The sequence below is a fragment of the Oryzias melastigma genome, linkage group LG13 (genome assembly GCF_002922805.2).
Source record: "Oryzias melastigma strain HK-1 linkage group LG13, ASM292280v2, whole genome shotgun sequence".
Classification (NCBI taxonomy): domain Eukaryota; kingdom Metazoa; phylum Chordata; class Actinopteri; order Beloniformes; family Adrianichthyidae; genus Oryzias; species Oryzias melastigma.
The window spans coordinates 18,032,353-18,047,873 of record NC_050524.1 but is presented as its reverse complement, the minus strand read 5'-3'; the positions used below and the strand labels follow the sequence as shown (position 1 = coordinate 18,047,873).

Below are 15,521 nucleotides of genomic sequence, written 5' to 3'. Positions count from 1 at the left end.
AAATGTCTGTTTAAAATGAACAATTATCAAGCTAAGATCTCTGGTTCAAACATTCAAAGACCAGAACATAAAGAACGCTGGAGATGAGCTTCTAGAATGTGGAAGCTAAAATCTACACAAAAATAAGGGAAGTCAGTTCAAAAATATTCAATAAATATTTACCACGTAGGCCACATGCCTTTTTTCTCTCAGAAATGTTCGTCGTGGGAGTGTACGGAAACAATGGGCAGATTCCTCTTCACTGACAGTTACCTCATACTAGAGTGAGATGACAAAAAATGTGCAGATCTGGGAATTTCCACGAGTCTGACAGTCGAGCAAAACAACTTTCTCACTTTAAATGTGTGTCCTAAAGAGCAATAAAATCAGTTTAGCAGCATCACACACTGAACGTGGATTGCTTGGGGTTGCGAGAGACTGTAAGCAATCTGTAAACAAAGGGATGATGGGAAATCAGCTGAGGCTTACCCCATGTAAATAGTGCCACCCACAACTCAGAGGTGTCCTAGGAAAATATATTTAAAGAAATTGCCTAAAAACAACATTTGAACTCAAGCTAATTATATAATACCTTTGAATGAATAATAGATTCAAACATTAGAGAGTGGAAGTGAAAATAGTCGTTGGATCAAAGTAAAAAGTACCATGCATGACTTAACCTCACAACATGCTATTTTTATGTTTCAGAAAGGAACATAAACCCCAAAAAAACCCCACAAGTCCTCATGATTTCAAAGAAATACATCCATCTTCAAACATTTGATCGTTTCAGGAAAAGCAAAACAAGAGTTTGATGTGGGTTTATTAGGGACATACCTCCATCACATGACTAAAGCTCCACAGAAACAAGATATGCAGGAAAAACACAACAATGCAAATTCATGGCAGCAGCAGCACGAGTGCCATTTCATTCAGCTGGTTACCTGCTTTTGGTAGATATTTAAAACTAATTTCCTTTCATTATAACTACACATATTTGTGAATCAGGTTGTGGCTTTAATTTTATAAATGTTATTTCTAAAGCACAAAACTCATATGGGCCACACCTTGTGACAGTCAGTTGTGTCCCAGAAATACAGCGGTTCACTATTAGTCAGATACTTTGGCGCATGTTGATCACCTCTTATCATCAAACATTGTGCGCCATGGTAACATCTACAATGACAACTTTGAGTCATTAAAACTATTGTTAGAAGAATGAGGGTTTCAGAAGTCACACGTTTGAGAATATGTAGCGTTGTTGTTTCCAATTGTAAATATCTTTAGTCTTTAGTTCAGATTCTTTGGTTCAATAATGTTTTAATTTAGTTTTTCACTCTTCTTCAGTTTTTGATAAAAAATAATTGAGGTTTCCTTTAATCGCTGGACTTAGAAACATTGCAGACAACTTTTTGTTGAATGAAAAGATGGGAAACGCACTAGAGATTATTTTTGTGCCAAGATAAAAATTCAAAAAAATATCAATTTAAGATTAAAAACAAAAATTCAGACTTTGAACTTTTACATTTCATTTCCCCATTTTGATTCACTTTGTGAATTCCCTAAGTGAACCTAAAAATCAAAAGTTGGTTGGAGAATGCTTTAAGACAATCCACTCTTGATACTAATGCAGCAGAGAAACTGCAATGGGGATGAACAGGTTGAACAAATAAGAGAAATGCTGTGCTACCACCTATGTTCCAGCTCATGCTAAAGGCATGGCCGGGACAGCTTCCTATATTTACCCTTTGATTGCGTCATGTTTTTCAAATCAGTTTTAAAGGTCCACTCTGATGAAGATTATTTTTGGGGGGTTTCAACATGTTCTTGCAGCATTTTTCTCATGAAGGAGAGCAGCATATATAAACTAAAAATAAGATCAAAACTGCCTTTCTGGGAATCTCTTTATTCAAATTGTTGTGAATCAAGATGTTCATACTGATCTGATACAGTTCACATACTGTAAAATGTATTAGTGAATTTATAATGAGATTGTTAAAATCATACAGTGCTACATGGATTCTCAGAAGGAGAAGCTCCAACAATTGTTCTACTTCTCCTGGAGGGCGTTTCAGTTTGGCCATTAGGTGGCGATTGCACTCTAGCATTTACATCTTTTTCCAGAAGAAGAAGAAAGTTTGAGCAGAAAATGGTGCTTTAGACCACAAAATGGTTACTTTAAAGACATATTTCCTTAAAAGAATTTGGAAATTTATATATTAAGATGTTAATTTAGTCAGTAATGTATGTTTAGGTCGAACAAGTGTTAGCATTGGCCGTCCTATGGGAAATTCCATTATATGTTAGCATCAAGCTAGCGGACTTTAGCATTACGAGTTAGATCAATCTCTACTTTTATGGATGGATTATTGATCTTTTAAGCTTAAATCAATCTATTTTGTCAACCGAGCTGTAAATGCCAATTGATATATATTTGTTTAAAAAGTGTACTTTTGCACTTTTTCTCATTTACACCTCAAATGGTAAATTAAGACATGATACTGGAAAAAAAGCCAAACATTTAGAATTATGACAGCCACATCATTTTAGTTTTAATCTTTGGTTAAAATAACCTAATGAAGGGGGTTGGTAGAATAAAAATAGACGAGAGTAAAACAATAAAACCGTTTCCAATGAGGATGAAGTTGCAGGTATACAACTGTTGACAAACAGCAGCAAATTCTGACACAGTTTGCATGTGGGAGCAGTGTTGATGAAAACCCCGACCGTCCGACCACGAGTTCCACAATTTGGCCTTCAGCCTGACTCATCGCTGCGTCACAGAGTGTTTTGAACTTACCGTGATTGCACTATTTCAGGTGCAGCAGCATCAGTGCATCTTAAAAATAGGACTGTTTCCCTGCTGACCAGCGCACATGTCAGAGTGACTGTGCAGCACTTTGCTCGCCAGTGGGCGTGGCTTGAATGGACTTACCTTGGCCTGAACGGTCACATAGCAATACAAACAGTCTGACTGAAATTGCGTTTTAGCCCGAACAGCTGACGGACTTTAAATTGGCTAAAGTACAACCGCAGCGGCCGTCGATCTTTAAGGCTCATTGAGAGCAGCAATAAACGAGATGAGTTGAGGGAAGCAGCAACCAATCCACCTAATCACCCCAGAGTGTCTAAGGTGCTTCATTACTAAGAGTGCAGGGCAAAGGGCGGTCTGTCTGGAAGTGCTTCACTGTATTGATGCATCAAATTCTCAGGGAAAAGCAGGGGAATTCATGATTTCTGCCCTATGGAGCTGTGACACGGTGCATGTCAGACTGGACAAGAGAGAAGCCGGCTTTACCGTTCTAAGTAAGCAGACCGCCATCAAGAGAAAGTGAATTATTGATTTAATCAGCCCACCGGCCTTTATGGGACTGCTGAAGGCAATTCATCACATCAAATTGCCACTAAACACCATTAACAACCACAGATCTGTTCATTAAAATAATATTATATAGATTTTGTCCCATTCTTATGTTGTATCTGACATAAAAACCTAAAGTTCACGCACTGGGCAGAGTTAGTTTTTTTTTTTTTAAATAGGACCAAACAAAAACACATTTGTTAGTTTCCAATAATCAAATTGAGTTTCAGATCATTCAAATAATCTCTATGCAAAATAGACGAGCAACATGTTTAAACAAACATCTAAAAGAGGAGCCTTATTATGAAAAAAAAACACCAGACAACTTCCCATTCAAAACAACGGAAGTCATTCCTGGCAGAGATCAACACAATTGTGGGGCTGACAGACTAAAACTTGACCAATCATTAACAAAATATGTCATAAAATACAGTTAATTACAAAAACTCGTTTATGTGCTGTTTGTAGAAGCTTCATTTTAAAAAATGAACAACTGGGAGATGCTTTAATTTTTTAGGCTGTAATAAAATTCTGCATCACTAAACCAACTTTGCATCTGGATAGTGGTTTGAATTTATTCATCAAAGAAATCTGTAGCTTTTTTTTGTTACAATATATTATTTTTGAAAAAAGTAAGGATTATCTCTGTGAGTGCAATGCAATAAAAGGAAAACATGGTTATTTTAAAACAACAAAAATAAAAAAAGTCTTAAATGTATCCAAAGAAAAACAAAAGTAGTGACAACTAATGATCAAAAGAGAGATCATTCCTACATTAAGTACATTAATATCCAAATTCTAACTTATTCTTTAGCATTCTGAATTTTATCTCAAAATTCTTAGAATTTACATTTTTTTCCGCTCAAGTTCATTTAAAAATGTTAACATTTTCAAAAAGAAACTTCAATTTCTTTTTACAAGTTCTATTTTTAAGTAAAATATAATATGTAGTCATAAAAAAGCTGCCGTTTACTCAACCCCCCAAAATAACATCAATTTTGCAACTTTAACATTTTTCTCTGAATATACGACTTATATCTCAAAATGCTGAAAAAAACCCCACAAAAACAAATAACTAAAGCTAAACAGTAGCGATATATTTCACAATGTCATTTTTTCTGAATAGAGGAACGAGTCCATCGTGATAGACTTTTATTTTGAAGGGTTCAAAATTGACACTCGCCAGTTTTATATATATATAATACGTTTTAAAATCTAAACAATCTTCTGATGATTACACATTTCTTTTTTTAACCGCAGAGTTTTCAAATTTGATTTCATATTTGGTTTATATCATGATTTTTATCATTATCGCCTATATCAAGATATAAAAAATACCATATCGCCTAGCCCTACTAAACAGTCAAATTTTAGTAAACATACTCAAAAACAACTTGACTAATTAAAACTGAACAGACCACTGTGTTGTTTGTGGTGTAAAAAGACTAAGTCATTTCATTTGAACAAGATGAGTATTTTCAGGCGATAGTGTTTTCCTTTTGACTTCATTACTAATCAGCAAAAAGCTTCTTTTGGATGCAGCATCATCTCCAGTCAGTCAGGTCTATTTGTTGTGACCGCATCCGTACACACAATCCTCTGTCCTGTCACAACAACTATGACTTTCCCTGGTGGTCCGGAAGACTGAAAAAGTAGCCATCTGGATTAGGGTCAGTTACAGGTCTGGCACCGATCCTGTATCGGTCCACAAAGAGCGGCGGTAAATGTGTGGACTCAGGTGTGCGTACGCCTGCCTGACCAGAGCGTCACAGCTCCAGGGTGTAACCTGAGTTTTATCAGCTCACAAAGGGTGAGTGGGGGGTGATGAGGGACAAATCAGCTGATCGTCTTACCATGATGAGGCCGGTGGTGATCGGGTCGCTGCAGCCGTGGCACAGCTCCCCAAATTTGGCCCAGTAGTCCTTCTTGCAGAAGAGCTGACCATCTTTTTCATAATACCAGTGGGACAGCGAGGCGCTGCACTCACAACACCTGAGAACAGATGACAATGATTTATGAGCAACTGCAGAGAAAAATCCCCCTTTGTAGTCAACATAAAAGTGTAGACGTTTGTAATTATTGAGTGCGAAGAAAATAACTATTTATACCAATCAGAGCTGGTTTTATAAAGAATGAAATGAAATCATTATAAGACGGAAATTTTCCATCAAAATAAAACTTCAATTATGCTACATTTATACAAATTCGCGTCTGCCGCCTTGACGATATTAATTTAAGAATGTTGCTGCAAGAGTTTCAGCTTTGCTCAGTTTCTGTGAAGATTTTTTAATAACACAAAAAATTGCTTTTAGAAAGAAACTTTGGTAAATAAAAATACATTTTTTTATAAAATTTGCTGAATAAAAATCTAATTGAATCGTGAATTAATTAATTGAACTGATTTGTAGTAAAGAACGCATCTCTATACCTATAAAAAATTAAATACTTGATTGATTATTTAGCTTACTGAGTGACAAAATAACTATTTCTAACACATTTATTGACTGCTTGTGAACATTTAACAAGAACTGTCATAGATTTTTAGCAGTAAAGAAAACAGACTTTCAAGCTACCAGAACCTAAAATTTCAGTGAGTGTTGTAAAGTGTGCTATAACCTTCCTAATGACAGCCTGCAATACTACAAATTACAGTTCTACAGCTACAATAACACCCTTTGTGGACTTGTCCTACACATCACTTAACATGTGATCACACCAAAACACACAGCTACAACCGAGCTCAACAGGAGCTGAGTAATGGCATAAAAAAGAGAAAACTAAACGTGTGGTTAAACTTTACATCAAGTACATCAGGTATTACTCGGTAGTACACAAGGTTTCATGAGGTACATGTTACTTCAGTGGTTTGTTTAGTATTTTTACCAGTTAATTCGGACAAAAAAAAAGGATTTGGTGAAACGAAAAGACAAATGATTACATTAGAACTGAACACTGGAAGTAAACAAGATAAACAGCTTAAAGTGAGTTCATAGTAACTGATGACAGATAAAAAACGCTACCCAAGAAACGGGTTTTATCTCATACATTTCACATGAATCAGACGCGCCTTTTGGGAAATAAAAACTGGATGAGCAGGAAGACAACTGTCCAGCTATAAGCACACGTAAGTAAGCACATATGTCACCGCATAAATCAAAATGTGGGCTAATCCCTTTCAAAGACACAAATGCGCTGGAGTTAATGCACGGCTGACATACCAGCAAGCTCGTGTTTATAATCTGTGGAGATCTCTGTCTAACATGGATGACAAAGTGAGTGTGTCCACTCCTTCACAGTGGGATCACCCAGACGTCTGGACATGTCGCTGTTCAGAAAGGCTTTTGCTCTGAAAGGACCAGAAGCTGAGTGCTGCTTCAAAATAATAGCGCAGCAATTACTGCATCATTAGAGTCATGAGTTTAGTGGTTTTGCTGAGCTTGTAGTGTCAAAAAAATGTCCTGAAGCCTATGAAGAGTAATTAAAAAATTTTAGGGTTCTGATAAGAGATGAGTATTCCTTTTTTAAATGTAGTTTAACATGGTTTGCTTCTCATGTTTAAATCATATCTGGATTTAATTTCTTGTCCACGTATAATTAGAGGCTTAATCAAAACCATGTTCCCAAATGTGCAACCTCAGCTCTTCCTTGCTATTTTTCTGTTCAGCATTTATTTGCCTGGTCAGTCAAGCAATAACGAGCTAAAATATTTCCTAAAATCATCAACCCTTCGTTGCCTTAGGGCTTGGCATCTTTGCATGCAACCCAAATGCACGTATGACCTTGAAACACAGGCAGACACAGATGCCATTTATCTGTTAGAGAGACAGACAGTCTCCCCAGTGTCTGAATTCTGAATTCAGAGCTTTGCTGCAGCTCAGCAGATTGTTGCAGAGCTGCTTCAGTATGCAGCATGTTTGGAGGAAAGGCGGGATGAGGAGACCTGGAAGTAGGTCAAGGCTTTTAGGAAACAGAGGCAGCGGCTACTCAGCTGTTCTACCGCTCAATAACTGTCTTTTACTATAAATCCCTGCTGAGGCAAAGTCATACTTGGTAGGATGCGTTCACTTAAACAGGCAGGAGGGCTTTAGTGCACTGAGGATCAGCTCCTACACAGCGATTTTTCTGGGAGCAGAAATGGGAGTGGCAGCAGAGCATTAAAGACATGGGGGAGAGGATGATGAAAAACTCCCAGATGGAGAGGCCAAGTTTCTGCCACTGGCTTTCATCTCTGAGGTGCTGCAGAAAGCAGCAGAGCAGATTTCATGTTAATTTTTCAGATGTGTGTTAATCACATGTTGAAGCGCGTTTTGTGTATTGGAGTCACCAGGACTGGGCGCACTGGCATCCACATTTAAGAGGATTATCAGTGTTAATACAGCCTTTGCTTGCTCAGATATGACGCTCCCAAAATGCAACTGGGAGGAAAATCCACACATTCTGCAGAGCTCAAAGACATTCCTCAGCAAAAGTCAAAGACCCACTCCAATGAAAATTGGGCTTTTATCATGTTTTTGTTGCTTTTTTTTTTTACATATTTTACATGAAATATCCATCCTATCCATTCTGATGCATCCACTTGCAGACAAATAGATCCATTAACATCTTCATTTTCCTCATCTGAGCTGCCATCTGCACCCCTAATGTTAACTTGGGGTTGTGAGGGGCTGTAAGCTAGTAGTAACAAACAAAGGGATGATGGGAAATCAGTGTAGGCTTACTCCTGCCCACAACTCAGGCAAATTTCTGATGAGCTACTGCCACTTTGCAGAAATAATGTCCTGAAACACAGTAGATATTTTTCAATTTTGGCTAAAAACTGAATAATTAGAATTTCGCAAAATATGGTTGAGTATGACTTTAAAAGGATTTTATTTATTTTTGCAAATAACAGAAAAACACAATAAGGTGTAGTAATAATGTGGATTATATAATAGGCTGGTACACAGAAAAAAATAATTAGCTGCTACCATATGTCCATCCCAAACTCAAAACACAACAATACCATTCAGTGTAATCGGATCAGTCAGCAGGAAACGAGCAATAACAGCCACTAACCCTCCTCTGCCTAACTCTCAAAGGGAATTAGCTGAAAGTGTCTGAGGGAGTAATAAATTCCTCCTCTAGGTCAATAGGAGGCTGGCTTGTTTGGAGTTCCTGACCTTCTTTCATCTGAGTCCACACCGATCTGGTATCTGTTCAGGCCCGTCACTTTTGCTTACACAGTATCTGCAGTTTTAGAGATAGCCTTGAGTGCTGACAATAAAGCATTTTATCAGTGGGAAAATTCTTTGTGCATGATTAGAGATAAATGGTTCTTTAATAAAGTCTGCAACAACATTAAAAAAGCTTCATTATATTTATTTTGTTCTATTTATAATTTTTATATTATGGCCAGATATGACAAACTCAGATTTTGATATTACAAACACGAACATATTTTATGGTTTTAATTTGTTTGTTTTTGTAAAAGACTGAGCAATGAAGTCTGTCAAAAACCTATTAATAAGCAGCTCAGATATTTAAGTTGATGATGTCATTTCCTGTTTTACAGTTCTGACCCACTTTTGGGCAAAGCTAAGCAGAAGCTAACTTAGCTTGTAGCATTATGTGAAAGTACCGTGTCATGAGCTAGCATGCTACAAAATATCACAATACGCTTAGTGAAAATAGAATAATTTTTAATTACTATTACCTTAAGCTATAAAAACAAGTCAGATTTTTAGTCATACAGAAAAGTTTTTCCTAAAAATTACAATTTCTGTAACATTTCATCACAAATTCTACCAATGACTCCACCTTTTAACGGTTTCAGAAACCAAATTAGCTTCTAGAAAGCAAGAAGCTAATTATTTTACATACTATAGACTTTCAAATCTTAAAATTAAAATAAATAAAAACAAATGTTGAAAAAAAAAATGTCAAAAGAAATATTTACCCTAAAGACACAAAAATTTAAATTGAAACCAATACAAAGAGTAAAATAATAAACTACAGTTTAAAAAAATACTACACGTAAGGAAAATGGTGCAGAATTTTATTTTATGTAAAAGTGCTGTGTCATGAGCTTGCATGCTGTGAAATATCACTATGCGCTTAGCGAAAAATATAATACTTTTGGTAAAATTACAATTAAACTATCAAAACAAATCAGACTTTTAGACATCAGGAAAAGTACTATCCAGAAATCGGTATTACTTCTGCAGTACTTGATCACAAATTCTACCAAATATTCAACTTATAATGGTTTTAGAAACAGAATAAGCCTTTAGAAGGCGAGAAGATAATTATTTTACATGCTATAGACTTTTAAATCTTAAAATTAAAATAAATAAAAACAAATGTTGAAAAAAAAATGTCAAAAAGTTTAAATGTTTACCCTAAAAACACAAAAAACTGTATTTTAAACCAATACAAAGAAACTATAAACTACAGTTTAAAACAATACTGTAAAAAGGGTGCATGGTGCAGAAATGTTTTTATCTTTTAGCCGTTTATCCAGAAATCCATTTTTCATGCTGTACATGAAATCATTTCACCTGCGATGACGGGTTGGATACGTTTCATGCTATATTGTGCTTTAATGACTCCTCATGCGTTTATCATGTTGACAGCCTGACCTGGGTCAATACCTAACATGATTAGCCAGTTCCTGTTAGCACAATGAGCTCAACAGTCAGAGAGGATGGGTGGAGTTAAATACTATGATGGAAAACAAAAAGAAAATATTAAAAATATATAAAGCATTTAACATTTAACTTTTTTTTTCTTCCTGTGACGGGATTGTCTTTTGCCATTTTCAGATGCAACACTGATCTGAACTCACACTTCAATAAAGGATTAGTTTGAAAGTCTTTGCAGGTGATTTAAGAATTTCCTGGAAGATTTGACTTTGACCAACAAATATGAAATATAGTTGGAATTACTCAAATCATTCTAAGAACAGGTTTTATTCATCGCACCATTCCATTTAACACTGTTCAAACGTTTAGAAAAAAACTTTCACCATTATTTCTTTTCTGAATAGGCATTACTTAAAGTAAAAAAAAATACAATTTAACACACATTTTGTAAATAGTGCAATTACACTGAAAATGACTAAATGGTTTTAAACACAAATGTTTGATCCATTTCCATCCACATTCGCTGGTAACTGCTGAGCATGCATCCGAAGACAGGAGATTATTTGCAATGACAAGACATAAAATGTTAAGACCCATTCACTAAGAATTAAAAATAGAATTATTTTAAAGCCCTTATTTAGTCAAACTGTGTTAATATCTGAGGTCTCATTTTAAAGCTTTTATTCCTCTTCAATAGCAACCAGTGCTTTCTATTTACTTTGTTACTGAATTTTGAATACAAACCATATTTTTTTATGAGCAAATAATATTTTTTTTGTTTGTTTTGGCTTTTTAAGTCTGTGTCTGACATCCTGAAGTCCTTTGTTTTTGCTCAGTATAGACATACACTTCCAAACAACAAAAAAAAACCAGCAAATGCTTTAATATGCAAAGCTTTTAACAATGTTTTTTTCACATCAGCAATCATTATAGCTTTAATAAAAACATAGCAGCCTGAAAGGCTCAGTCCGCTCTTTCTAGTTACAGCGTCCTACAGGAAAATAAAAACAAACCAGCGTGTTCTTGGACTTTTACACACCAACTCTGTCTTCATCTGCTCAGTGTTTTACGTCCACACTTGTGTGAATATGTGGGTGTGTGATTGTAGCCATGGGCCTCGGAATGATGTAGAGGAAACAGGAGAGATCCAAAGCAAACGGCGTTCATCCTGTTGGAGGTGTGGGATTGGATAATAATAAAAAGACAAATGCAAAGCTAAAAGATTTTCGAAAGAGCTACGCCTTTGCAACATATTCACGCACGCACTCTGTATGCATCATTTATTATTAAATCATTCACCCTTTCCCTTATCTCAGGAGGACATCCATCATCAAAACCTCTGCAAAGACAGCGCAAATGCTTTGGAGTGGCTCTGATCAATAAGCCAATACAGAGATGAACCCGGCCTTCTGGCAAAAAACAGAAAAAAAAAAGAAAAGAAGTGACAATGAGCGTGAAGCCTGCAGAGTGGGATGGTGACAGAAACAAATGAACGTACTGCATGAACGTGTCAGAGCTCAGCTGCTGTAGTTGCTGCACTCGCAGAGTAAGCTCGCTGACAAAGACAAAGAATGACCTCTGAGAAGGTCGGAGAGGGGAGTGGGCACACACACACGCATGTTTAGACGGGTGAAAGTTGAGCACAGGAAATGGCAGACCGTCTGGGGAGATCCCCCGTCGCCCCTTCAGAGTAAACATAAATAGACCAGCATTCCTGGTCCTCAGCCAAATTCCCATTGGTTGATATTTCCTTGTGTCCTTAATCATTTCACCTGGACGGTAGGTGAGCTACCAAATGTGGGGTTTTGGATCCGCTTTACGGCTTTCTTTTTTTTCTTTTCTCCAACCTTTACACATTAACACAAGCGGCACAGACACATTCGTCTGGTTCCCATGCGCCCCTTTTTGTGCCCATCCTCCCTCCTCCTCCTTCTCCATGGCAACACAGAATGCCACAGCGATGAAGTCACCCTTTGCACATGGAAAAAGTTGACATCATGGCTAAACCCCCGTTTTTGTGTGCGCTGGCTTTAAACTCCATCAGGAAATCCCTCAACCAGTCAGATTTGAATTTGTTCCCCTGACCTTGGCAAACGCCAGCTCAGCAGCAGCATTGCCACTGACATGTACGGAGTATCCGCAGCTCCTGCAGCAAAGAGGAGGAAGCGGGCGCTGCATTTTAAAGAGCAGCAAAAAAAAGCTGCACCCTCCACGGCCTCAACTCTGCTGAACAAATGTTTCACACGGTGGGAGACAGTCTCTTTATCAATTCAGTCTGTAAACAGGAGGCTCAGTGGATGAATGAGGTGCGGGGCGGCAGCAGCAGCCTTCTTTGTGGCTGTTAAGCCATCCTGACTGTTAGCGCAGTCAGGGCCTTCTTGTTCCAGCCTTCAGAGAGGTATGGGAACCAGGATGAGTGCTATTCAGTCTCTCTCATTCATCAGTGGATCTCACTGACAAGATCTGTTCAAACTCCACACAGGATGGAGTGAAATCATCAGGATAAAAGTTCAAGTTACTGAGACTTTGTTGCATTCTGAGAAACTGCAGGATGCACTCCAGCATGATTGGAACCGGAATGTTGTTAGAATGAAGAGTCCTGGTTTAAATCCTTTGGTTTTGTGCTATTCAGGTGCTTAAATTAGATTTACAATTAGATTTAATCCAGGTATTCTGACAAACCATTTCTGCTCCAAAATGACCTAAATGTAACATCTACTTAAAAGCAAAAACATAATGATATATTTTTTTTTCATAGCTGGAAATAAAGTCAGGCGTAAAGGGGGTAACTATAGTCCAAAACAGGCATTTAATAGTTGGTTAAACTATGTTTCTAAACTGACTTTTCAACACATTCTCACTCCAAAGTATGGTTCAGGCGTCACTTTATGATGTTTTGGGTGTCCCCAACTTGTCATTTTTTGATGCTGTTCCCATTAAATCACAGGTCCCCAAACTCCGCACGTGGAGTGCACCAGTACAACAAAATCAGGTGCTCTAACTGTAACCCTGCACCAGACGTGGTAGCAGACTTCTACAACATGCGATACAGGGTGCGAACCAGATGCGGTACTGGACACGCGTCTGGTTCCAGAACTCATCCGGTACCGCATCCAATACTGTGTCCTGAGGGTTGCGGACCGTGGATTTTACGAACAATCAGCAAGTCAAAAAAATGACGAGTTGGGGACACCAAAATTGTCAAAAAGTGACGAGGAGAGGTTCTGGACTTTGCACATACGCACATTTTTTCTTTTTAATTCTAGAAATGTCAGAAAAAAATAACAACGTTGCAATCACACAGCTTCCATTAAATCATAATTATGCAAATAAGGGCAAACCAACTCACGTCATTCTGAAACACACCGACAGATGTGAACAATACTTTGATTTACATTCAAAGTTCTGCCAGGCACTAGTGTTTGTCATCTATCAAAGGAGACGTCGGCGTGAGAGGCAAGCTACGTGAGAGCGGCTGAAGAGATTTTGGAAAATTGTGGATTGTGATTTTACAGAGGAGCTGTGGATCCAAAAATTCTTTATGACACGGTGTACGATGCTGTGGGACCTCTTTTGGCGCCTGTGGTATCGGTGGTTACCGGTTGTTGGACACGTGACTCATTTAATCAAACAAAAGTGTTTTCATTGGGTGAATTGATTATTGCAAATCCAATTTGCGCAATTTCATAGTCAATGGAAATGTAGCTTCTGATGGACAAGGCTTTCTGTACATGTTAAAATCTTGCCTTTCCCTTATTCTCAGCTGTTATACAGTGAATAAACCCCAGCTCCTCGGGAACATCACCCAGATAAATATGGATGGGGCGGATGGAATTTTTTACTGAATGCATAAACAAAAACGTATTGAAATGCACTTCAGGCACACCGATACTTTCTCCTGACAGTCTCCTTCAAATCCATCTAAACATGAACTAGTTAAAAACAAATACGTTTGTTTTCATCATTTTTGCTTTAAAATTCTATAAAAAACAAATTATCACCTTAAGAAAAAAGCTGATATTTATGCCTTTCACTGGTTTTTGTCTATGATTCCAGCAGCATATTTCAAAACGATGGAGGTCAGTCATGACTTTGTCAGCAAAATGAAGGTTCTAATCTACTTTTTTTAATAATCACATTCAGGATTTAAGTGTGGCCTCTATCAGCTGTGGCACAAAATGAAAATTTCAAAGTGTGATTAAAGTACAGTGGAGAGGGCTAAAGGTTGGAGTTTAAAGAAGGGAGATTATGCTCCACAAGATATGCCAACCCTTTTTTTGCAATGCAAATGTTACCTGTGAAAACTGTGAGCAAGCATGGAGAGAAAAGCCACAGCATTGTTTTTCCATTCTTTTTTTTTAAGAAAAAGTGCAGTATTTCCTAAAAATACAGCAATTTATTTTCATTTTGGTAAAAAGGAAGTAAAAAAGAAATTTTAGGCTTTTGGTTTTTCCAGACTTAGAAGTGCGATTCACGTGGTGGACTGACGTCTTTGACTTTGCAGAAGTGGTACAGAAATTTAAGAGAAATGAGTCAGTTTCAGTTATATCCCCATGAAGCACGTCTTCCTAAAAACACAATACAATTTCAGAATCTACAGTAAGATCTTCTTTCGTTGAAGAAATACTTTTGGTTTAAGAATTTCTGCAGAAAACAAAAATAAAAGATGTAAAAAACGGCTGGTTCTTTTAGCCTGACCAATCGAAGCACAGTAGATCATCGGAGTTGAAGATTTATCACCTCAGAAATTGTATTTTCTGTACTTTAAGGCGCATTGGATTATAAGGCGCACCATCAATGAATAGTCAATTTTCTAACTAAAGGCATACAGAAGGCACATTAAGCAAAGCCAAAGTCAGAGATAACTCCGTCAGTGAGTCGGACTATATGAACACAGTAAGAACTTGTTTGTAACATGCTACACGTTAGCTACGACAAAGGTGTCCACGTTAGAAGCATTAGCCATGTTGGCGCTTTAACAATACCTGTAATTCTCAGCCAAAAAAATAAATAAAAAAACAACAAAATCCAAATACTTCCCCTAAACATTTATTTAGCCCTCTAAAAGATGAGTTTTGGAAACATAGTGTCTTCAAATTCAAACATTACTATCCCTCGATGATGTCATCAAAAGCGTTCAGAAAATATATAACATCGGTTTTATAACTTTAAAAGGAGGGGGGTAAGGAGAAGTCTTTGTGGTAGGGGGAAAAAATTTGATTCGGCCAGGCAGTAATTCTACAACTTGTTTGCAGCATGCTAAAAGTTAGCCAAGTTAGCCACGTTATAATTGTTAGCCTACGTTAGAAGTATTAGATATGTTACAAGTGTTAGACACGTTAGTGTAATCACGATTCCTGTAACTCTCAATCTTCTTTGCAGCACATAATAAAACTTCTAGAACTTGTTAGCCAAGTCATTAGCCAAGTCATTAGCCAAGTTAGAAGCGTTAGCAACATTATTAGAGTTAGCCATGTTCGAAGTGTTATCTATAGCTGCGTTTCCATTACACTTTTGCGCAAAACTTTATCAAAATTTCTAGAATTTCGATAAAACACTGT

General features: G+C 37.2%; 1 protein-coding gene across 2 annotated transcripts in view; it reads right to left on the bottom strand.

Annotated features, from left to right (window-relative positions):
* Window positions 1-15,521, bottom strand: part of limk1a (LIM domain kinase 1a) — a 52,718-nt gene that overhangs the window by 18,772 nt on the left and 18,425 nt on the right. For both annotated transcript variants that reach the window (XM_024277781.2, XM_024277782.2), the window contains one exon: window positions 5,194-5,332. In XM_024277781.2, the coding sequence (XP_024133549.1) occupies window positions 5,194-5,332 (139 nt within the window). The remainder of the gene's footprint in view (window positions 1-5,193; window positions 5,333-15,521) is intronic.